The 24,481-nt window shown below is 42.1% G+C and overlaps 1 protein-coding gene across 1 annotated transcript; it reads right to left on the bottom strand.

Annotated features, from left to right (window-relative positions):
• On the bottom strand, positions 8,248 to 21,768 carry RWDD2B (RWD domain containing 2B). The gene is made up of 6 exons (XM_005674719.3): positions 20,999 to 21,768; positions 17,422 to 17,592; positions 12,063 to 12,289; positions 11,904 to 11,971; positions 11,424 to 11,786; positions 8,248 to 9,504 (listed from the first exon to the last, which is right to left on the bottom strand). Exons 3-6 carry the CDS (start codon positions 12,267 to 12,269, stop codon positions 9,270 to 9,272), a joined length of 873 nt encoding a protein of 290 aa, XP_005674776.1. The 5' UTR covers positions 12,270 to 12,289; positions 17,422 to 17,592; positions 20,999 to 21,768; the 3' UTR covers positions 8,248 to 9,269.

Raw genomic sequence — 24,481 nt, 5'->3', positions numbered from 1 at the left:
TTCAGTCCTGTCTGTTTGCAGCCCATGGACTGATATGTAGCCTGCCAGTCTCCTCTGTCCATGAGATTCTCCAGGCAAGAATACTGGAATGGGTTGCTGTTCCCTTCTCCAGGGGATCTTCCCGACCCAGGGATCAAACCCAGGTCTCCTGCGTTGTAGGCAGATTCATCACCTACTTCATGCAGCACTCTAAAATGAATTGCTCTTGACTGAATGTTAAACATAAAGCCATAGGGACTTCCCTGGGGAACCAGTGGCTAAGATTCCGAGCTCCCAATGCAGGAGGCCCAGGTTCGATCCCTGGTCAGGGAACTAGATTAACATGCTGCAGCTGAGACTTGATGAACCTAAATAATTTTTTTAAATGATGTCATAAGATAGGGCATAGGAACACATACATTATGAAAGTACAAAGAGATATATGGGAATGATAAATTCTTTAGGGTGGGGTTAATACTGCCAAGGAATAGGGTTGTAATCAGCAAAAGTACACAAGAGGCTTTCAGCCACACTTGTGTAATAGAATGGTAAAGTTCTGCTTGTTGGCTAAGTTCTCTTAAAGGAGTTGGTAAGACTATGACTTCATTTTTTACTTCTTTTCACCTTTTTCTACAAGGTAAATGTTCATAGTAAAATAAATAGTATGGATGTTACATATCTATTTCATAATAAGATTTTTTAAAACAAAAAATTATGAGGTTCTATAGACACATTTTCAAATTATCCTGGAGTAGGGAAGTATTCTTCCCAGTCAATGAGCCAAAGACAGAAGACCATAAAGAAAATGACTGATACATTTAAGTAACATTAATTTGAAAGTTTTTTTTTTCTATGTCAGAAAAAAACAAATAGACAAACTTGGGGAATATCTGCAACATTAACTAGTTGTTAATAAGCTTACCATTAAAAAAATTATTACAGGGAGCTCCCTGGTGGTCCAGGGTAAAGACTTGGCCTCCCAACACAGAGGCTGTGGGTTCAATCCCCGGTTGGGGAGCTAAGATACTTTTAGGCCAAAAAACCAAAACATAAAACAGAGGCAATATTGTAGCAAATTCAATAAAGACTTGAAAAAACAAATGGTCCACATTAAAAAAAAATCTTAGAGAAAGAAATAACTAAGGTTAAAATAGTTCTATTTTTAAAATTCTTACAAAAAATATTTTAAGGCTGCCCATTTAAATAAAAATTAAGTAAGGCATAAACAGGCAAACCACAGCAAAAGAAATATAACTGACCAGTACACATATAAAAAGTTATTAACTTACACTAAAAGTCAAATGAGGTGAAGAGCTAAGTCGCTTCCTTCGTGTCTGACTCTGTGACGCTATGGGCTGCAGCCCGCCAGGCTCCTCTGTCCATGGGTTTCTCTAGGCAAGAACATATGTACATTACCTGGGGACATATGTATACCTATGACTGAATCATCTTGATGTTTGACAGAAGACAACGAAATTCTGTAAGGCAATTATCCTTAAATTTAAAAATAAGTAATTTTTTTAAAAAACTGAAAAAAAAAAAAATACTGGAGTGGGTTACCATGCTCTTCTCCAGGTGATCTTCCTGACCCAGATCAAAAGTCAGATGAAGATAATATAAAACAATATAGAATTTTTTTCCAGTTGGCAAAATGATAATAACCGATGTGAGTAAAAATCTAGGGCAAAGGAAATTTTATGTCTTTACAATTTTCATTTCTCAACCTTTCACAAGTACAATTAGCAAGACAAATCCAGAACTTCAGAGTGAAATTCTGCTTCTTGAAATCTAACTTGAAAAGATAATAATGGATGCTCAGAGCAGCTTTGTTTTTGAAACTACAACTAACCAGTGAACTGCTGAAATCAATTACAGTACACTCAGACAACTGAATACAAGATAGTCTTGAAAATATTTAATTTCATGGAAATGTTTACAACCTATTGTTTCATCAAAGAAGGCAGATAGCAAAGCAACACGGACACTATGACGTGTGTTAAAAAACAAAGACCACATATACAAAAATAATATACTAAAAAAGCATAAAACAAAAATTTTTCTTCCTGGGAACAAGGTTATGGGTGAGTTTTATATCCAGTTATTTGTACATTTTATACAATGGTCACCTTTTCAGTAAAAATATATTTCACAGATTTACTTGCATATATTTTGGGATGTAGGGAGAAAACGAGTTTACAAAACTCAAAACGCCAAACACCCCAGAGGAAAAAAAATTAAGTCTCCATATTGCATGAGCAAAACTTGTATATTTAATCATCCAAAGCAAATGATTCTTCTGGGACTATTTGAAAATAGATAGTCTGAAAATATTTTAATAACAAAAGTGATGGTCTATCAAAATTTATTTTTTCCAAGAAAGTATATATTTGTATAATTGTATCACTTTACTGTAATAGAGAAGTTAACACATTGTAAGTCAATTATATTTTGATAAATTTTAAGAAAGAACTCTGATAAAACGAACTTTAGGTCAATAAACAAGAATTTTTTTCTAAACAAATAACTTTTTTTCTATCATATTTTAATTTCGGTTAAATTTAGTGTTATTTAAAGAATCATTAATTCGAATTTCAAAATATCTCAAGACGACAATATTGTTGAGCACTCCGGTCATTTAAATTTCTCTGAAAAGACTTCGATTCGTTTCAAACAATAGGGTATCAGTTTAAAACGAAATAAAAATAGTTTTAATATTAAAAAAAATAATTAAGCCTCCATTTCAGTAATTCCTTGGTTAAGATCCAGGGACAGACACCCTGGTCCTCAAAGACACCATTCAGGTCCCTGGAGCATCATGCCTCCAATTATTCCAGCTGTTAGCAACACCTGGGCAATCCCAAGAGAATGTGGGTCGATGCCATTTTTTCCCCCGAAAGATAAATATTAAAAAGAAAAAAAGCGCATCTCAACACCAGAGAAGCCTCCGTCAGGGTTGGAGGATGCCCGCCTGAAGGACGAGCCCACCGGGAGCCAGGGTCAGCACCCTGCCGACAGAGCAGAAACCAGCGCCCCCTGCCGGACAGCCTCAATACGCCTTTGCCCCTAAGAGGGAGCGTGCTTCCGGGGCGCATGCGTGAAGTCACCATAGGGGCCTCCCAGCTGCGCAGGCGGAGGTCCGGTGACTGAACGCTGCGAGCGTGTGAGCGAAGCGCGTGAAGTCTGTGTATTTGGGAGCATCTCGGGACCCTGGTGTCCGTAGGCAGCCAGTCACCTGCTTTACGCCGCTGAGCTGGAGTCTTCCCTCCTCGGGTTCTGCTCCTCCAAGGAGCAGATGTCTGCCTTTGACATTTCGTAGAGATGGCAGAGGCAGAGGACTTGAAGGCGTACATCCCTCCTACGACGCGGTGGGTCAGATTGCCAGATGGTGCTAAAGGGGAAGACTCCTGGTGCCCCTTTGCAGAATTTTTGTGGGCTTAGATCTTCACTGGTGGCTCAGGCGGTAAAGCGTTTGCCTATAATGCGGGTAGAGCCGAGTTCAATCCCTGGGTCGGGAATATCCTCTGGAGAAGGAACTGGCAACCCACTCCGGTATGCTTGCCTGGAAAATCCCGTGGACAGAGGAGCCTGAAGGGCTACAGTCCATGGGGTCGCAACGAGTCAGACACGACTAAGCGACTTCACTTTCTTTTTTTAAGTAGTTGTAATCATTGTTTCGGGGGGACAGGTGACTGGCAAGTAATGTACCTGTACCTGTCCTTCAGTTCAGTTCAGTCGTGTCTGACTCGTTGCGACCCCATGGACTGCACCAAGCCAGGCCTCCCTGTCCATCACCAACTCCTGGAGTTCACCCAAACTAATGTCCATTGAGTCGTTGATGCCATCCAACCGTCTCATCCTCTGTCGTCCCCTTCTCCTTCCTTCAACCTTTGCCAGCATCAGGGTCTTTTCAAATGAGTCAGTTCTTCCCATCAGGTGGCCGAAGTATTGGAGTTTCAGCTTCAGCATCAGTCCTTCCAGTGAATATTAGGGACTGATTTCCTTTAGGAAGGACTGGTTGGATCTCCTTGCAGTCCAAGGGACTCTCAAGAGTCTTCTCCAACACCACAGTTCAAAAGCATCAATTCTTTGGCGCTCAGCTTTCTTTATAGTCCAACTTTCACATCCATACATGACCACAGGAAAAACCATAGCCTTGACTAGATGGACCTTTGTTGGCAAAGTAATGTCTCTGCTTTTTAATATGCTGTCTAGGTTGGTCATAACTTTCCTTCCAAAGAGTAAGTGTCTTTTAATTTCACGGCTTCAGTCACCATCTGCAGTGATTTTGGAGCCCAGAAAAATAAAGTCAGGCACTGTTTCCCCATCTCTTTGCCATGAAGTGACAGGACTGGATGCCATGATCTTAGGTTTCTGCATGTTGAGTTTTAAGCCAACTTTTTCACTCTCCTCTTTCACTTTCATCAAGAGGCTCTTTAGTTCTTCTTCACTTTCTGCCATAAGGGTGGTGTCATCTGCATATCTGAGGTTATTGATATTTCTCCCAGCAATCTTGATTCCAGGTTGTGCTTCATCCAGCCTAGCGTTTCTCATGATGTACTCTGCACAAAAGTTAAATAAGCAGGGTGACAATATACAGCCTTGAAAGTGAAGTCGCTCAGTCATGTCCAACTCTTTGCGACCCCATGGACTGTAGCCTACCAGGCTCCTCTCTCCATGGGATTCTCCAGGCAAGAATACTGGAGTAGGTTGCCATTTCCTACTCCAGGGGAATCTTCCTGACACAAGGATCAAACCCAGGTCTCCCACATTGCAGGCAGATACTTTAACCTCTGAGCCACCAGGGAAGCATACTCCTTTTCCTAACTGGAACCAGTCTGTTGTTCCATGCCCAGTTCTAACTGTTGCTTCCTGATCTGCATACAGATTTCTCAAGAGACAGGTCAGGTGGTCTGGTATTCCAATCTATTTCAGAATTTTCCACAGTTTTGGTGATTCACACAAAGGCTTTGGCATAGTCAATAAAGCAGAAATAAATGTTTTTCTGGAACTCTTGCTTTTTTGATGATCCAGTGGATGTTGGCAATTTGATCCCTGGTTCCTCTGCCTTTTCTAAAACCAGCTTGAACATCTGCAGGTTCACAGTTCACATATTGCTGAGGCCTGGCTTGGAGAATTTTGGGCATTACTTTACTAGCGTGTGCTGCTGCTGCTGCTAAGTCACTTCAGTCGTGTCCAACTCTGTGACCCCATAGACGGCAGCCCACTGCCGGGGTCCAGCCCCGGTGGATCCAGGGAATTCGAAGTGGGGACGGCGTTGGCGAGGAAAAACTTATTTATTTAGAGATATAAGATTAGATTAGGAAGAAATAGTATAGTAGGAAAATTAAGTGGAGAAAAGAGGCTGAATAACTTGGTATACGTGGAGAGCCAATAAAGTTCCAGACAAGGAGCTTGCACCATCTACGTTAGGCCACCAGCGTCCGTTTGAATATCAGAGAGTGCCCGGCCTTGGGCTCTCTCTTACGGATCTTAGAAGCCGGGACAAGTAAGTATACATGGTGAGCCTCCATGCCCCAGATGGGAATTCAGCTGAAAAAGGGAGAAAAGAACGACATGAGCAAGCCCAGCATTGGTGCAAGACTCCAAAAACTATTTTTCAAAATAAGCTTATATACCCCAAGTTGTACATAAAGAAATAATGGAATATGCAGAGTTATGTAGGGGCCGGAGTCCTGACCCTCACTGAGACAAACAAGGCTTTCTTTTTGCATACCCTCCCGTATACAAAAGGTCTCGGGTGGCTTACATTATCTTCTGGCCAAGAGGCCTGTTAACATTTTTATGGTTCTCTTCCTGGATAATTGTCTATCAACCAGAAAACTCCTTTTCCTTTCAAGTGTTTTTTCTTTACTCTGCATCACCCTCAGAGTACTAAATAAAGTTACATTCCTGTAGAACAAAGGTGCAGTGGGTTATAACAAAGAAAGTACTTAACTCAAAGATCTAATGTTGCTAATACCAGGGCTACTACCTGTTTTTCTATATACCAACTATATCTAATAATAAAAGATATAAAAATTTGGCAGCAAGTATTGGCTCAACAAATGAAACCTTTAATCAGTCCTATTCTAATGATTTTGATTCCTCGGAAGCCCCTACATTCCTAGGATGTTTTAAGCTTCCTGTGCCTCCTGCTGTCAGGAGGCCTCAAACAATCACATGCGCAGCTGTACAAGTCCTGCAGGCAGGTTAGAAAGCCATCAGAGGGGTTTTTGGATTGAAACACTCGTATTATGCCCAGGAGATTTATTATCTAAAAGCTCTAATCTTTTCCAGAAAATGGTGGTGGAGGTACAGTCCCCTTTAATGACAGAAGAGTAGGTGGAAAGCATAACACAGTAAAGCAGGCAGACTCTGGTCTTGGGGGGTGGATGCTCAGGAAATTCCAGGGGGAACCCCTGAAGCCAGTCATGTCCTTGCGTTTTGTGAGGCTTCCTTCCGCATGACCTTGTCACGGCGGGATTCCTCACGCCGGCTCCCGGCAGCCCACCAGGCTCCCCCGTCCCCGGGATTCTCCAGGCAAGAACACTGGAGGGGTTGCCGTTTCCTTTGTGTGGTAGTCTGAGCATTCTTTGGCATTGTGTCAGTTCTTCTGTTCTAGCAACTCTTGGCTGCCTGGTAGCTTTAATGATGCATTGTTGGGTTTCCCTGATATACAACTTTCTTTAAAAAAGAAATCTGTGCTTGTTACTTTTATAGAGGTGCCAAAAGTAATCATCAGTTCTGCTGGACAGCAGATAACAGGTTTTTTTTTGTTTGTTTGTTTTTAATGCACTCTGTCAAAGTAATGTGCAGGGGGTAGGTTTGACTTTGTTAATCCAAACTAAATTTGGTTTTATGAGGTTAAATTTAGGGTTTTTTATTTTGTTTTGACTTAAGAAAACTATTGTTTGTACCAGAATTACTTTTACAAATAAAAATGTCTATGTAGCAAGTTTCCTGCCAACACTGTTGGTTTCTATAGATTCTATCGATTATGTTAAACAAAACTTGAGACCAAGACTTTCTTTTAAAGATTTATCATTTCTTTACAGATGATTTCAGTTCAAGATACTTTTCAGATTAATATGTTGACAAACTGTCCATGTGGGATAAACACCATGCAATCATACTGAATAATTTTACATTTAAGTATGTTTATATATGTAGTACATTGGTTTGGTTGGTTAGTCACTAAGCCATGTCTGACTCTTGTGACCTCGTGGACTGTACCCTGCCAGGTTCCTCTGTCCATGAGACTTCCCAGGCAAGAACACTGGAGTGGGTTGCCATCTCCTTCTCCAGGGAATCCTCCCAGCCCAGGGATCACACCCCTGTCTTGGCACTAGCAGGCACTGAGCCACCAGGGAAGCCTGTAATCATTGGTATAATGAAAAAGGCTATATTGCCTATTACATTTAACTTTAGTTTCTTACAGTTTTTACTGTGTCTTTTACATTATATAATGTAGGCAGACTATGTAACTTGCTGTTTTCTTTATTGAAGTATTGACTAATACTTCGATTCATTTTCAGAGAAAATTTCTTAATTATGCAGCTGAAAACTCTGTACTTCTCTTGGTCACTGTGTTAATAGTTCAATGTCTAAATTTGACAGTAGTCTGTGAAGAAAGCTTATAAAGCTACATTATTGTAGTCAATGTTTTTATATCTCGCTTGAGATCTATATATTTATACATACAATGTGTTTTTCATTAAAATAATGTACAAAGAGTAAAGAAGTTTTAGCAGTTTAGCCCCGCTGAAAGTAACATGGGCATCACCTGGCCCCCTTGGTGGCTTGTTGCCATGTCGGTATCACGTTTGGTGGGGTACTCATCCAAACCTGGAAGTGGCGGGGGAAGTCAGAAACTAAGGTACAGCTAGTCCATCTGGCTGTGTGGTGGCAGCTGAGGAGGGCCTGGCATTTCCAGGGCAGCTGACAGGGCACCAGGGAGGTGGGCAGCAGGGGGGGAACCTGAGAAGGCATGTAAGACTTGCATCCATAAACACCATTTGGATTTTTCCGTGTGTGTATATCCAAGGTCTATCTACGTTTCCTTGTAGTTCTTTTTCCCCTTTTTGTTTTCTACCTACACTTAGTGATGGCCACAGAAGTTGCCTCTGACTGTTTTACTAAGATAAACAGTGTATTGTGCCCCCGACTCTGACCTGTCCCTCTATCAGAGTCTGACTCAAGGAACACCCAACACACAGGATCAAACTGGGTGCTAGCAATTAGTAAATATTTAATCATCACTTTTGAAACTGGTTTATGCAGGGTCTCGAAAACCAGGTTGTGTGTTTATTTGAGTGGGTCAATTTGCTGAAAGTAGATTTACAGAAAGCCACTTGCAGAATGAAAAAAATGTGTCAAAATCCAATTTGCCAAAAACAAATGCTCTAAATTACCAATTCCATGCATGCTTGAGACCTATTAAAAAGTCTTCTAAGCCTTCTCTGAGGTAAGCCAAGGAGCAGGGCAGAGCATGAGCATACAGAAATAGAGATGAACTGCAAACTCTGTTTAAGAAAAATCCCACGTGTCTTTGTACCAAATGGCTGGGGTACATGCAAAACTAATGCTCTGAAAAAAATCTAATTGGCAAACTCACTTTCAGCTGCTAGTAACAGGCACAGAAATACAAATAAAACTGGTTTTATTTCTTAATAAGCTGTCTAGAGATAGGCAGGTGCTAGTGTTGGATCAGTGGTTCAACTGCTTGAGGATTGGCATCTCTGTGGCTCTCTTCACCCCTTCTTCCTTCATGGCTGAAAGGACGATTGCAGCTCTAGTGATCATTTTGGTGCTTGTGACAGAAGAGAGGGAAGAGGTGCCCTAGCTGTACCTATCACTTTAATCAGGGAAGCAAAAGTTTTCCCAGAGGTTCCGTGGTCAAAGCTGTGTCCCCCGGCCACCCTAGCTGCAAGAGTCTGAGACAGTGAGCATTTAGCTTTTCCAGGTTCTTAAGTGGAGACAGATACAGGGGAAAGGGGTTGGGAATGGTGGCAAGTTGGACCACCAATGTTATAATTAAATATAATTAACTTCTTTTTCAAAATAGGTAGCTTGTAAGTCAAGAAATGTCTATCAACAATTTTAAGATTATAAATTAAAACTCAGTTCTAATCATGACATATTTTTAACAGATGCATTTCTGCTACATTGCTTTGCCTTTTTTTTCCCTCCCTAACATTCTAGAGTGGGACTAAAGTCAAAATCTTTCAAGCAAAAGAGAGGAAAAAGTCAAAAGACCAACAGTGGCAAAATGCTTTCAGCCACTCCCCTGCTCACTGTCCTTCCACACCAAACAACATCTGGAAAACATTCCCACATTTGTTGGCATTCAAAAACTGATACAGCTGACCAAAGTCCATGTGGTTTCCTCTGGCTCCATTAACACTGAATACTTTTTCTTCAAAAACTGAAAATTTTCTTTGTCTCTCCATGTCCTCACTCGTACCATCAAAAGGAATATCTTCTCGATGGCGAATTAAAATTCTCTTCCAGTTTAATTTTCTGAGCCTGAAAAGAAATTTTCAGAGTAGAAAATTTGAAAATATGTATTCTAAAGCCCCAAAAGTAGAAGTTATAAAATAGATTTATCGATGCTTTTTCCTAGAAGTAAAGAAATGTCCTTTGATCTCACATGGATTTTATTTTAATCTAATATGATTCCAGTAATGTGTGATCAGTCATGTCTGTTTTACAATGCTATGGACTGTTAAGCCCACCAGGCTCCTCTGTCCAAGGGCTTTTCCAGGCAAGAATACTGGAGTGGGTTGCCATTTCCTCCATATCCCATCCCCAAACTCATTTACTGCTATTATGACTGCCTGGTATCAGCATTTTACAAATGTAGAAATTCCTGAATCTCAACTTCTTGAAGGGGCTTGTGATTTAGGGTATCAGTAGAGAAATAAGATTCCCTAGTGGCTCAGACAGTAAAGAATCTGCTGCAATGCAGGAGACCCGGATTCAGTTCCTGGGTCAGGAAGATCCCCTGGAGAAGGGAATGGCAACCCACTCCAGTATTCTTGCCTGGAGAATTCCGTGGACACAGGAGCTTAGCGGGCTACAGCCCATGGGGTCACTAAGAGTCAGACATGACTGAGCGACTGATACCTTTCATTTCTCACTTTCAGAGAAATAAGATTAGAAATCTTGTTCCAGAGGGTAACCACAACTTACAACATCGCTGAGAGAAGAATCAGATCCATAGAAATGGAGGGGACAGTAGACAGTGTTGTGGGCAGGGGCAGGATTTAATGTCTACCTACAGAATATCTTCTCTGTACCGTGTGTCAGGTGAGAGGAGTACACTGACCAAATGTGAGTGCTGTTTTAGACTAAATCCTGATATGACTTCAGGGACACACGGATTTCCACATCTCTAGTATCATGTGATACACGGCACAGTGACAGACTTTTTTTCTTGGGCTCCAAAATCACTGCAGATGGTGACTGCAGCCATGAAATTAAGAGACACTTACTCTTTGGAAGGAAAGCTATGACAAACCTAGACAGCATATTAAAAAGCAGAGATGTTACTTTGCCAACAAAGGTCCATCCAGTCAAGGCTATGGTTTTTCTGGTAGTCATGTATGGATGTGAGAGTTGGACTATAAAAAAAGCTGAGCGCTGAAGAATTGATGCTTTTGAACTCTGCTGTTGGAGAGGACTCTTGAGAGTCCCTTGGACTACAAGGAGATCCAACCAGTCTATCCTAAAGGAAATCAGTCCTGAATATTCATTGGAAGGACAGATGCTGAAGCTGAAGCTCCAATACTCTGGCCAACAGATGCAAAGAACTGACTCATTGAAAAAGACCCTGATGCTGGGAAAGACTGAAGGAAGGAGGAGAAGGGGATGACAGAGGATGAGATGGTTGGATGGCATCACCAACTCTATAGACGTGAGTTTGAGTAGACTCCAGGAGTTGGTCATGGACAGGGAAGCCTGGCGTGCTGCAGTCCATGGGGTCGCAAAGAGTCAGACATGACTGAGCGACTGAACTGAACTGAGTATCGTGTTGTATACTGTAATAATTGACAAGGCATACAGAAGTTGTGAGAACCCTGGACTTCTCTGGTGATACAGTGGATAAGAATCCACCTGTGCAGGAGACACAGGTTTGATCGCTGGTCCAGCGAGATTCCACATACTGTGAAGCCGCTAAGCCCATGAGGCGCCACTCCAGAAGCCTGCATGCTTTAGGGCCCGCAAACCACAGCTCCCGAAGCCCTGCCTGGCGTCTTAGAGCCAGCAAGTCACAACTCCTGAGCCCATGTGTCTAAAGCCTGTGCTCTGCTACAAGAGAAGCCACAATGAGAAGCCCACAGACCACAACTAGAGAGTAGTGCCCACTCACTGTAAGAGGAGAGAAAGCCCGCACATAGCAATGAAGACTTAGCACAACAACAAAAAAGGTGGTGATAGCCAACCTTGACCAGAATTCTTCACAGGCACTCTGTGGGCCTTCCACACAAACAACACCAGGTTTCCCAGGCATGCTAAACCCAGAGAGGGAAAGCTCCTTTGCCCACTCAAGAATATTCTTTCTTTTGTATTTGTTGTAGATATGATGGCTGTAGATCCAGAGCCTTGTGAGAACGTGGTCACCTGGCTGGACTGTACTTCCTGGAGCAGGGGATGGAGTGACGTCTTTGCTGATGTAGCCAGAAGCATGTTCTCGAACCCACTCTGTGGCATTCAGTATACAGACATCTCCGAGACAGTTCTTTTGTAGGTATGCAGTCAGATCCGTGTTCAGCTGAGCCTGCTCGGATCTACTTAAGAATTCTGACCTGATGGAAAAGATATGGGATTAAACATTAAATCAATTTTCTCAGAACAAACTTGAGAAGTGCTTTTGTTCTCAGATTAGTTTTGACCTCTAAAGTTGGCCAGGGTCTGTAACATACCTGACAGTAATTTCAGGCAGAACTGCAGGGTATTTAAAAGGAAGAATACAGGCCAGAGAAAACATCACCTGATTAAAAAAAGAGAGAGAGAAAAATTGCCCTAGGTGCTGTTTTAAGTTGAGACATATTTCAATGCTTCCAAAAGTAACACTGAATTACCATTGCTTCCTCAGATACGTCCAGGTTCATACTGATTGTAAAGTAAACTTTTGAAGATCGTCCTTCCATGGTCCTCTTTTCAATGCACTCTTTCAGTTCTGCTAAAGCCAGCTGGTCATTCATGATGAGCTCGTTCTCACCAGGGAACATACTGGCCAGCAGGTCCAACTCAGAGAGTTGGGCCTCTGCCTGGTCAATCTCAGTCATTTCGGGGTACCTGTAAGTTTCTAAGAAGGTAAGGATAAGAGAGACATTTATAAATACAATCTTGGGAGAACTCAACATCAGTACATATTGAACATGGGTACTTACTGAAAATCTTAATAAAATATGACATTTAATCAGCATACCTTCTGTGTTACTTTCAGATGTAATATACTAAGGATCGAAAGGGGTTTCCCTGGTAGCCCAGTTGGTGAAGAATCTGCCTGCAATGCGGGAGACCCAGGTTTGATCCTTGGGTCAGGAAGATCCCCTGGAGAAAGGAATAGCAACCTACTCCAGTATTCTTGCCTGGGAAATCCGATGGATAGAGGAGCCTGGCGGGCTACAGTCCATGAGGTGGCAAAAAGCTGGATGTGACTGAACGACTAAACCACCACCAGGGATCCAAACTACAGGACAACCCAATGACAGTGGTAAAACTCCAAAGAAACCCAGGCACCAGATTTCTCTATAGATAGTTGATGTGGCGTCTTGAGATACCACAATGAGCAATTACATGGAAGTAAACTAATTGTGTAGTCAAAAGTCATATCAATGATATAACCAGGAGAGAGGCTCTGACTGGTTACCTTGGAAACTCAGAATGAAAAGAATAAGGAAGAAAGTTAGATGTGTGGTCATTTTTTTCTCTTAATATTCATTAGTTTTTAAAAAACAGAAGAATATGAAAAACAGAAAATAAAGGCTAATTATCCCATAGCTCAAGTAACACATGTCAACAACAGCAAAAAGTTACAAGATTATAAAATTCAAATGACGGAGAAAGGTTAAAAAGTGAAGACACAGTTTGCTGCTGGTGATTGCTTCCCCTAGCTAAGCCCCCTTATCCAAAGCAGAGATTTTGGTGTTTCAGAAACATTTTGGGCATTACACATATACCATGGTGGTATAACATGTAAATAAATGTAGAGAATGAAATATATTATTAAAATGTATCTAGAAGGGGTGATATTTACAAATCTTTTGTCCTTACTTCCTAACTCTCTCCCCACCAAATATATTTTGGAGATCTATTCACTGAAAATTTGAGATACCAAGGGAACATTTCATGCAGAGATGGGCTTGATAAAGGACAGAAATGGTATGGACCTAACAGAAGCAGAAGATATTAAGAAGAGGTGGCAAGAATACATGGAAGAACTGTACAAAAAAGATCTTCATGACCCAGATAATCATGATGATGTGATCACTCATCTAGAGCCAGACATCCTGGAATATGAAGTCAAGTGGGCCTTAGAAAGCATCACTAAGAACAAAGATAGTGGAGGTGATGGAATTCCAGTGGAGCTATTTCAAATCCTGAAAGATGATGCTGTCAAAGTGCTGCACTCAATATGCCAGCAAGTTTGGACAACTCAGCAGTGGCCACAGCACTGGAAAAGGTCAGTTTTCATTCCAATCCCAAAGAAAGGCAATGCCAAAGAATGCTCACACTACCGCACAACTGCACTCATCTCACATGCTAGTAAAGTCATGCTCAAAATTCTCCAAGCCAGGCTTCAGCAATACGTGAACTGTGAACTCCCTGATGTTAAAGCTGGTTTTAGAAAAGGCAGAGGAACCAGAGATCAAATTGCCAACATCCGCTGGATCATGGAAAAAGCAAGAGAGTTCCAGAAAAACATCTATTTCTGCTTTATTGACTATACCAAAGCCTTCGACTGTGTCGATCACAATAAACTGTGGAAAATTCTGAGAGAGATGGGAATACCAGACCACCTGACCTGCCTCTTGAGAAATCTGTATGCAGGTCAGGAAGCAACAGTTAGAACTGGACATGGAACAACAGACTGGTTCCAAATACGAAAAGGAGTATGTCAAGGCTGGATATTGTCACCCTGCTTATTAAACTTCTATGCAGAGTACATCATGAGAAACGCTGGACTGAAGAAACACAAGCTGGAATCAAGATTGCCGGGAGAAATACCAATAACCTCAGATATGCAGATGACACCACCATTATGGCAGAAAGTGAAGAGGAGCTAAAAAGCCTCTTGATGAACGTAAAAGAGGAGAGCGAAAAGTTGGCTTAAAGCTCAACATTCAGAAAATGAAGATCATGGCATCTGGTCCCATCTCTTCATGGGAAATAGATGGGGAAACAGTAGAAACAGTGTCAGACTTTATTTTTTTGGGCTCCAAAATCACTGCAGATGGTGACTGCAGCCATGAAATTAAAAGACGCTTACTCCTTGGAAGAAAAGTGATGACCAACCTAGATAGCATATTCAAAAGCAGAAACGTTACTTTGCCAACTAAGGTCCGTCTAGTCAAGGCTATGGTTTTTCCAGTGGTCATGTATGGATGTGAGAGCTGGACTGGGAAGAAGGCAGAGCGCCAAAGAATTGATGCTTTTGAAGTGTGGTGTTGGAGAAGACTCTTGCGAGTCCCTTGGACTGCAAGGAGATCCAACCAGTCCATTCTGAAGGAGATCAGCCCTGGGATTTCTTTGGAAGGAATGAGGCTAAAGCTGAAACTCCAGTACTTTGGCTACCTCATGGAAAGAGTTGACTCATTGGAAAAGACTCTGATGCTGGGAGGGATTGGAGGCAGGAGGAGAAGGGGACGACCGAGGATGAGATGGCTGGATGGCATCACAGACTCAATGGACGTGAGTCTGAGTGAACTCCGGGAGATGGTGATGGACAGGGAGGCCTGGCGTAATGCGATTCATGGGGTCGCAAAGAGTCGGACACGACTGAGCGACTGAACTGAACTGAACTGATTCACTGTCAGCACATAGATTGATTTATTTCATTCTTTCTGGTGGTTGACTCTCATAGTGAATCAGATAGATATGTTACAATTTATTGCATTCCAATTCTACTGATGGGCACTGGCTTTTTTTCCCACAGTTTTGCTATTACGAACACTTCTATAATGGAACTTTATGAATACACACACACACAAACACACACAGTTTGGTGAGCTGTGAATAATATATACACAAGAGTAAGTTTGCAGAGGTGGCTGACTGTACAGCATTTTACAAGTTTGGATATTGTCAAGTTGCCTTCCAGAAAGTTGCTACGTGGAAGTTTAAAATTTTCACACAGTCCCCTGCTTTAAAAAAAAAATTCTTGGCATATAGTCTTTATATGATGTTCTGTGTCTGTGTGAGCCATTCATTCGTTTTTACTTTTAAGGAGGCAGACTCACCAGCCTTTTCTTTTACAGCTTTTGGACTTTGAATCTTTGTTGGAAAAGATTCTTCCCCACTCCAAGGTTATAAAGATTACAAGATGCTAACCAAAATAGGATTTTAAAACATTTTTTAGAATTTGATAACTTGATTTTCATTTGCAAGAAAGTGCAGGGCCATCTAATAAAACACGGAGGCTGAGCACAGGTATTTATTTCTCTTTCTCTCTTTTCCCTCCATTAAAATTAGAGTAAAGGAATAGATTCTTAAATATAAAGGGACAGGAAATGACAGATAAATGCTGTCAACAAAATACGGGAAGATGGAAAGGGCTGAATGAGTCACAGCTAACTTAGATTTCAGCTGTCTTTCCTTTATTAACTGCCTGGTCAGGTGGGGAAGGGAACTGCAGAACTTCAGAAGGGCTCAGGACTGTCAACACCAGCTACTTTGGAAAGCTGCTCTGTGTATGCCGCAGAAAACATGAATTTGTTGAAACTCTAGAGTCTAGACTTTAGACTCTCTTTCAGGGTTTCTTAATATTGGCACTACATATATGATGGCTGAATCACAAATTATAAGACTGTTGTTCTAAATGTATGTAGAAGAAAAATTTAAGATTATTATATCGTTGAATTAAAAGTGACATAAGGTTTCTGTATTTTACTGACACTGGTAAAATATGACACCAGCAGACTAGAATGGGCTGCTGCTTCTTCGTGTCAAGTCTGGGATATTTGAGGCAAAAAAAAACAAATATCCAAAGGAGTGATCGTCACGTCCTTCCTTGGGTCCTGAGGTCCTTCACTGATCTGCCACCCTCTCTCCACCTTTCAGAATATTGTTGTCCTTTATATATATATATATATATCTCATGATTCTTTTGGGGAAGACTAGGAAAAATATCCTGAAAAGTGGAAGTCCCTCTGACATAATATTTTTAATTTATCAAGTTGGCATTAAAACAAAAGAGAAAGGGGGAAATGTTGGTATAAGGAAAGCTGATTTAAAAATGCCAATCTTATGAAACTGCCCTAAAGAAAAACCAACACATAAAACTGTGTTTCTAAGGATGGTCACTGTTAATAATAAGAAAAAAAATCAGAAATGGATTAATTGTTCAGCAACAGAACAGGAGTTAAGTAAATACATAGGCATACCTTGGAGATACTGCAGGTTTAATTCTAGACCAACATAATAATGTGAGTATCACAATGAAGTGAATGACACAAATATTTTGATTTCCCAGTGCATATAAAAGTTATGTTTATACTACACTGTATTCTGTTAAGTATGCAGTAGAAATATGTCTAAAAAAAAACAATGTACGTACCTTAATGATCTTTTTGTAATAATGACATCAAAGATCACTAGTCACAGATCACTATAACCAATTTGGTAATAATGAAAAGTTTGAAATATTGGGAGAATTACCAAAATGTGAGAGAGAGACACAAAGGGAGCAAATGCTGCGGGAAAAATACCACCAGGAGATGTGCTCAAGAGTTACAACAAACCTTCAATTTGTAAAAAACAAAAAACACATTATCTGCAAAGTGCAATAAAATGAGATATGCCTGTACACCCTGTATACCCAAACAGTAGAAGATTATGAAATAACTTAAAAAATGGATATTCACATTGATGTTCATGATGCATGGTTACTTAAAATAGTAGACTATAAAAATAAAAAATAAATGAAAATAGGTTGTACAACAATATAAATAATCAATAAATAATATTACTATTCCTTCTTACCATCACACATACATGAAAAAAAAAATCACAAAGAGAATTCACCAAACTACTAACAGTTGGCTAATGTGGGTTGACAGAAGAAGAGAAGGATTTTCATTTTTTAATTTGTATGCTTCTGTATTGCTTGAAGTTCATGATTAGCGTGTAGTACCTCTAAATTCACTAGAAAGGAATAAGAGTTATGCTTATGAATGGAAAACTGAATCCCACTGATACAGAGGAAACATGGCTTACCTTCTCAACGAGAATTTACTCTGGGGAATCAAACACCATTATTTCAGTTGGTGGTGTCTTCATGGACTTCCTTTTCATCTTTGGTAAAGGTTGATTGGGCAGCTATTATCTGTAGAGCTTCATCCTTCATTCCTTCCTGGAACTATTTAGTTTGAAGATCAGGACTTATATCTAATAAAACATAGAACAGTGAAGGTAAAAAGGCCAAGTGTTCAGTGACGAGTATTATCACAAGGATTAAAATGAGGGCATGATCAATAAAATGGGTCATCAAAAAAAGATTTAAGGAAGGTGGCACGATTTGAGTTGAGCCTTAAAGGAAGGCAAAGACTTAGACAAGGGAGGAGGAGGCATAATGTGCCGAGGGAAAAAAGGTGTGCAGGGCAAGAAAGCACAAGAGAAACAGCATGGACCTGAACCTGTCCCTTCTTCACAAGTCCAGCTGCCCAGGTATAATTCAGGGATTCATCGTTTGGAATATTTTCCCTTATGCTACTTATTGTTTGTCCTCTAAACCCATTCTTGGTCCTTCTTTACCCTTCCCTGGACTCTGGACAGTTGACCTCCACAGCCTATAGCACACAAGTCTTCTGCATTTCTTGTGGTTGGCCAGTGCTCTGGCTGGAAGTGGGAGGATGAGAGGAGAAAGAAGCCAGGTTATTTCTTCATTATTCTTTCCCTGCTTTGGTGGGATTCTGACAATAACCTATGACCAAGCTCCTGCAGGCAGCCCTTCACTTCTTTAGCTCCAGTAGAACTTTCAGCCTAGAGAAAGTCATGGTTCCTTTAAATCTGGCCATACCTTGGGACTTCCCTCGGTGGTCTAGTGGTTAAGACTCTGTGTTTCCACTGCAGGGGGTGTACGCTTGATCCCTGGTCAGGGAACTAAGATCCCCGTGTACCGTGCTGCTGCTGCTGCTGCTAAGTCGCTTCAGTCGTGTCCAACTCTGTGCGACCCCGTGGACGGCAGCCCACCAGGCTGCCCTATCCCTGGAATTCTCCAGGCAAGAACACTGGAGTGGGTTGCCATTTCCTTCTCCAAAGCATGAAAGTGAAAAGTGAAAGTGAGGTCGCTCAGTCATGTCCGACTCTTCATGACCCCATAGACTGCAGCCTACCAGGCTCCTCTGTCCATGGGATTTTCTAGGCAAGAGTACTGGAGTGGGGTGCCATTGCTTTCTCCGCTTGTACTATGTGGTAAGGCCAAAAGATATATATGTAGGGGTGTGTGCGTGTGTTTGTGTCTGTGTGCACTTAGTCGCTCAGTCATGTCTGACTCTTTGTGACCCCGTGGACTGTGGCCCACCAGGCTCCTTTGTCCATGGAATTTTCCATGCAAGAATAGTGGAGTGGGTTGCCATTCCCTTCTCCAGGGGATGTATGTATACACACACACATATATCTTCAGAATATATATATGTGTATATATATATCTTCAGAAATATTTAAAATCCCTGGACTATTAGAATTCCTTATCTTTTCTAGTCCTGTTGGAGTTGGGGAACTAGGAAACAACTTGTTAGATGGTTATTAGAGGAGGTGAATTTACTTTGGTTTTTATCATAGTGGTTAAGTATACTCTGTTGCCACACTGCCAAGATGCAACTCCTGGCTCTGCCACTTACCAACTGTGTGACCTGAGGCAGGTGGCTTAATTTTCTGTGCCTTACTCTTCCCATCTCCAGAATGGGAATGACAGGGCTGCTGTAAGTTATTAAATGAGGATGTGTGGCAAGTACTTAAAATGATGCCTGGCAACAGAGCAAGTGCCATAAAGAGCTTGCTGTTTTTATATTCAATCAACAAATATTTCTTGGGTACCTATTGTATGTCAAGCAATAAGACTGTAATGATGGACTAAAGTAACAAAAACAAAAAAAATCTCTGCTGTCAGAGATTTAACCTAGTGGGAGCAGACTATGATAACAGCACACACACACACACATTGCCATGCCCTCTCCCTGGGGATCTTCCCAACCCAGGGATTGAACACACGTCTCCTGCAGCTCCTGCACTGCAGGCTGATCCTTTACCACTGAGGCACTGGGGAAGCACCTCATACACCGCTCCCCTGCACCCCACATATATGTCCAGTGAATAACTGTTATGAAGAAGGTAAATAAGATAAGGTGCAAGTTGCTGGGGGTGGTTCAATTATACACAGACTGGCCAGGGACAGCCTTTTTGCTAAGGTGACTGCGGGGGAACGAGACTTGAAGGCACTGAAGAAGAAAGCCATGTGTTGAAATGAGCAAAAAGCCTTCCAGGCAAAAGGAACAGCATGTCCATAGCCCAGGAAGCACGATGATGCTACACCAGGTGGCTGGAGCAGTGAGCCAGGGGCAGGGTTTTAGGACAAAACGTTAGAGAGGAAATCAGGGGCAGTCATGTTGGAACTCAGGGAATGGCTAGGATTTAGGTTTTTCAAAAAAATATATTTATTATGTATTCGGCTGTGCCAGGTCTTAGTTGCAGCACTGGGGATCTTGCAGCATTCGACCACCGGGTAAGTCCCAGGATTTGGGGTTTTATCCTGACTGATATGGAAGGCCACTGAAGGGGTCTGACTTATCAAAGGCTCACACTGCTGGGAAGAAGGATGGAAGCAGAGTTAGCAGGTAGGCACTACAATGATATAAGGAGAGATGATGGTGACTTGGATTAGGGTATGGTAGCGGAAGTGGTGAGCAACTGTTCGTGTTCTAGGCATATATTAAGAGTAGACCAACAGGATCATTGATTAATTATATGTGATATGTAAGAATAACTCCGAGGCTTCCAGAAAACTGCAAGAACGGACCTGCCATTTATTTGGATGGGGAAGATGGTGTAAATCTGAAGCTTGGTCTTAGACAGACTAGGTAATGAAATGTCTGTCAAGCCACCTAGTAAGTAGAGACGTCCAGCAGGCAGCTAGATGAACAACTATGGAGTTTATAAGAGATCTGGCTGAAGATGTAATTTAGGGAGTACTGAGCATTTCTCTAAAAGCACGTTTGTTTAGTTAGTCCGGGAGTGAGTTAATTCGGGAACAGACCTCATTGAGTTTGGAGGTTTGGGTCTCAGCGACGTATGGCTGGACAGCTACCGGAGTGATGTCACAAATAAATGATTTGTCCAGTTATTTTCGTAGACGAGGTTTCAGTCCCAGAAACACCTTGAACAGGATTTTCTGACTCTTAAGGTTTTAGTGAATATCACTGTAAGAACGCAGAGTGACACCAGCTTCCTTTCTTTTATCCTTGCAGTTTTTTTTTTTATTTTGACTACTATTTTTTTTTAAAGGACTCGGCTGTCCAAGTCCTAACTTACTCAGAAAGTTTCCCCTGGCCCCTATCCTAACGACAGCCCATGTTCAGGATGTGTGTGGGGTGTGTGTGTTTGGGGGAGGGGGCGGTGCGGCGCGGTGTAGAAGAGACGAGGGTGGGCGGGGCCAGGAAACACGAAGCTAGTTCTAACCAATGAGCAGTGAGAAGTTAGTGGGAAGGCGGGGCCACCAGGTCGCCGAGTTACCGAGCGGTGGACTGGGCCGCCGCAGCCTAGGAACTCCCGGCCCGCAGGTGGAAAGAAGACTCACCTCGAGCCATGGACCCACTCAGTGCTGTAACCCCGCGTTTCCTGGCTGCATAAACGGCTCGATTCTTATTCGGAGACACCCTCAAGGATCCCAGGGCTAGCGAACCGGAAGCCGACAAACAACCTTGGTCCCGCCGCCTCTGGAGAGTGAGACACCGCCCTCCCGGACGGGCGCATGCGCGTTCTCAAGCCCGCGCGTCCCGGAAGTCGGAGGTGATAAAACCTGGATCCCTGGGCCCGGCTTCGTTTCTGACAGCCGGATAGTTTTTGTTCCTCCCTATTCGTGTTTCCCAGCTGCTGCCACTGTCAGTGAGAAGCATGGCCGGCAAGTTTCCTGGGTCAGGATATGGTTCACTGAAGCATCGCCCCTCAAATTCGAACTTGTGGCGGAGTCCTTCGGGGATCTTGGTATAACGCAGATGGGATTCGGAAGGTAGCCTTGGAGTCCCACGTTTTGCATTCCTAAGAGCTTCCCAGGTAGTAGCGGTCCTGCTGGCCCCTGAACGACGCTGAGTAGCAAGGCAGTAGTGACAGGTGAGCGTGGATGGTGGCCGTGGCGACCCTAGGAAGGACCCTGTGCCAACACAGAAATTTATCGCCACGGAACAAGGACAGTTTTAAGCTGACTCCCCAACACGAGAGTAATTAAAAGATGTTTTTCCTAACCAACTAAATATACGCAATGTACCTTTTCCTCTATGTTACATATTCATTGTAGAAATCTCATAAGATTTATCGCCTGATATTGGGTCTTTCCTGGCGGCTCAAACCACAAAGAATTTGCCTGCAATGCGGGAGACCGGAGTTTGATCCCTGGGTTGGGAAGAGCCCCTGGAGGAGAGCTTGGCAACCAGCTCCAGTGTTCTTGCTTGGAGAAACCACATAGACAGAGATGCTTGGCGGGCTACAGTCATAAGGTCGCAGAGTCGGACACGACTGAGCGACTAAGCCCAGTACAGCACAAGCTGGTATTAATATTAGGTACTATCATTGCTATTTTTTTTTCTTTTTAAGATGTTTTTAAAGGTCTTCATAGCTTCATCTTTTACATGGTGTTTTGTGAGCATTTTTCAGTGTCATTAAATAATCTTTCTCCAACTTTTATGGAACATTTCAAGCATTACAGCAAAGTTGAGAGAATTTCAAATGAAGCAGTTCACAAAGAAAGGAGAAGGAGGAAGTTGATTTTGCTCCCCAAAGGATTTTTGGAATGTCTGAAGACATTTTGAGTCGTCACAACTGGACGGGTGTGTGCTTTGGGTACCTAATGGGTAGAATCCAGAGATACTGCTCAACTTAGCAGGGTACACCAGGGTATCCCCCCTACAAAAAATTTGCTGGTCTAAAATGCTGGTAGTGCTAAGGTTAAGAAACTGACCTCAACAATGCCTAACTAGCTTTGTCATAAATCTAATTCAGCCATCCCATCTCTTATGCCTTTCAAAGTAAACTGCAGACATTAGTCTACTTCTAAGTACTTAAGCATACATAACATTAGGATTTCAATTATGTAGGGTTTTTTTTAAGTAAAAAGGAAATATATATCTTAAATGTATATTTGCTGAGTTTTGGCAAATTTATACACCTTGGTAACTCAAATCCTATTAAAATGTAGAACATTACAGCACCCCAGAAAATTCTTTCAGATTTCTTCCCAGTCAGTCCTCAAGGAACTCAACAGGCAATTATTAGTCTCTTTTTTTTCTTTTTTCTTCCACACCATAATTAGTTTTGCCTGTTCTAGAACTTAATACGGGGAAGACAATGGCACCCCACTCCAGTACTCTTGCCTGGAAAATCCCATGTATGGAGGAGCCTGGTGCCCTGCAGTCCATGGGGTTGCTAAGAGTCAGACACGACTGAAGTGACTTAGCAGCAGCAGCAGAACTTAATAGAAATGGAATTATCCAGTAGGTACCTTTGTGTAAGGCTTCATTGTGTGTATCCATGTTCTTGTGTGTATCAGTAATTTCTTTTATTCCTTAGCTGTATCCACTCAGTGACTATACCTCAGTTCTTCCATTCCTCTTTTGATGGAGACATGGGCTGTTTGCAGTTTTTTGGCTATTATGAGTAAGGTGTGAATAGTCAAGGACCAGCATTTCTCATGACTGAATTTCTTCAGTATTAAGCATTATGTTCCAAATACTTCTAGGTTCTAGAGATATAGCCAGGAGATATAGAAGAAGACAAAGATGCCCCCATCTCAAAGAGCTTAGGTCTGCTTGTTTCTGGGGCAGGGGAGAAAGGAAATGGCACCCTACTCCAGTATTCTTGCCTGAAAATCCCACAGGAGGCTGGTGGGCTACAGTCCATGGAGTTGCAAAGAGTCAGTCAAGACTGAGTAACACACACACCTAAGGTCAGGGTGGTGGGGCAGGGGGTAAATACATAGGTAACTATGAAACAAAGATACCAGGTGGTGATAAATGCTGGGTAGAGAAGTAAAATAAGGTGATGTGAGCGATAGGGTAGCCATGTTACCTATGTTTTTCAGCCAATTTCTTTATGTCAAAGTGACTTTTAAAGTGTGAACAGAATTAAAAGCTCAAAAGTGAATGGCATTCTAGGTGTGGTACAATGGCCCTAAGGCCATTTTAGAAAAGAGGGAAAAAAAAGGCCTTTGTGCTAAATGATGAAAACTTAAAAAATTATATAAGCAGTATAGAGTAGGAGAGCCGTTTACCCCCCAAATTTAACCATCATTACTCTGGCCAATGCGACAGGTTAGGGTGCCCCTTTCTTAACCTACTTTTATCAGATTACTAATAACGATAACTATTCATATCATGTTTTTATTGTGAATTACCTGTTTATATCCTTTGCCTGCTTTTCTATTGGGACCTGCATCTTTTCCCCTAGCGATTATTGTGTCTTCTGCATAGGACTAAACTCCAAGGCGACGAAAGCCTATGTTTATTTCACTTTACAGAGGGCTTGGCACTTAACCTATTTCTAATGCATAAACAATAAATATTTGTAAATTTTACCTTGTCAGCAAGGTTATTTCCAGACTATATACTCAATTTTAGAAGTCCGGCTGGTCAGAATTCGGGAAAATGAGTAAAATTTAAATGTCCCCCTTCAAATGTGATGTGTTTGAGTAAGGAGACTCAAATGTCTGACCACCCCCAGGTACCAATACTTTAGAACTGTTTACCCAGAGTCGCTCAGTCGTGTCCGACTCTTTGCGACCCATGGACTGTAGCCCACCAGGCCCCTCTGTCCATGGGATTCTTCAGGCAAGAATACTGAAGTGGGTTGCCATTTCCTTCTCCAGGGAATCTTCCCAACCCAGGGATCGAACCCAGGGCTCCTGCATTGCAAGCAGACGCTTTAACCTCTGAGCCACCAGGGAAGTCTCCTTAGAACTATTTAAATAACCCAATAACCACAGTGGGTCCAGTGGTAAAGAACTCGCCTGCCAATGCCGGAGACACAAGAGACATGGGTTTGATCCCTTGATTGAGAAGATCCCTTGAGT

The sequence above is a fragment of the Capra hircus genome, chromosome 1 (genome assembly GCF_001704415.2).
Source record: "Capra hircus breed San Clemente chromosome 1, ASM170441v1, whole genome shotgun sequence".
In the NCBI taxonomy this organism is placed as follows: domain Eukaryota; kingdom Metazoa; phylum Chordata; class Mammalia; order Artiodactyla; family Bovidae; genus Capra; species Capra hircus.
Note: the sequence above shows the minus strand (reverse complement) of the source record. Positions and strands in the feature narration are given on the sequence as shown.

Excerpts from the sequence above, each read along its gene's own strand:
- RWDD2B (XM_005674719.3), bottom strand. The coding sequence starts at position 12,269 with ATGACTGAGATTGACCAGGCAGAGGCCCAACTCTCTGAGTTGGACCTG. Across the intron at positions 11,972-12,062 it reads ACGTATCTGAGGAAGCAATG|GTGATGTTTTCTCTGGCCTG; the intron begins GTAATTCAGTGT and ends TTTTTTAATCAG. Across the intron at positions 11,787-11,903 it reads CTGCCTGAAATTACTGTCAG|GTCAGAATTCTTAAGTAGAT; the intron begins GTATGTTACAGA and ends CTTTTCCATCAG.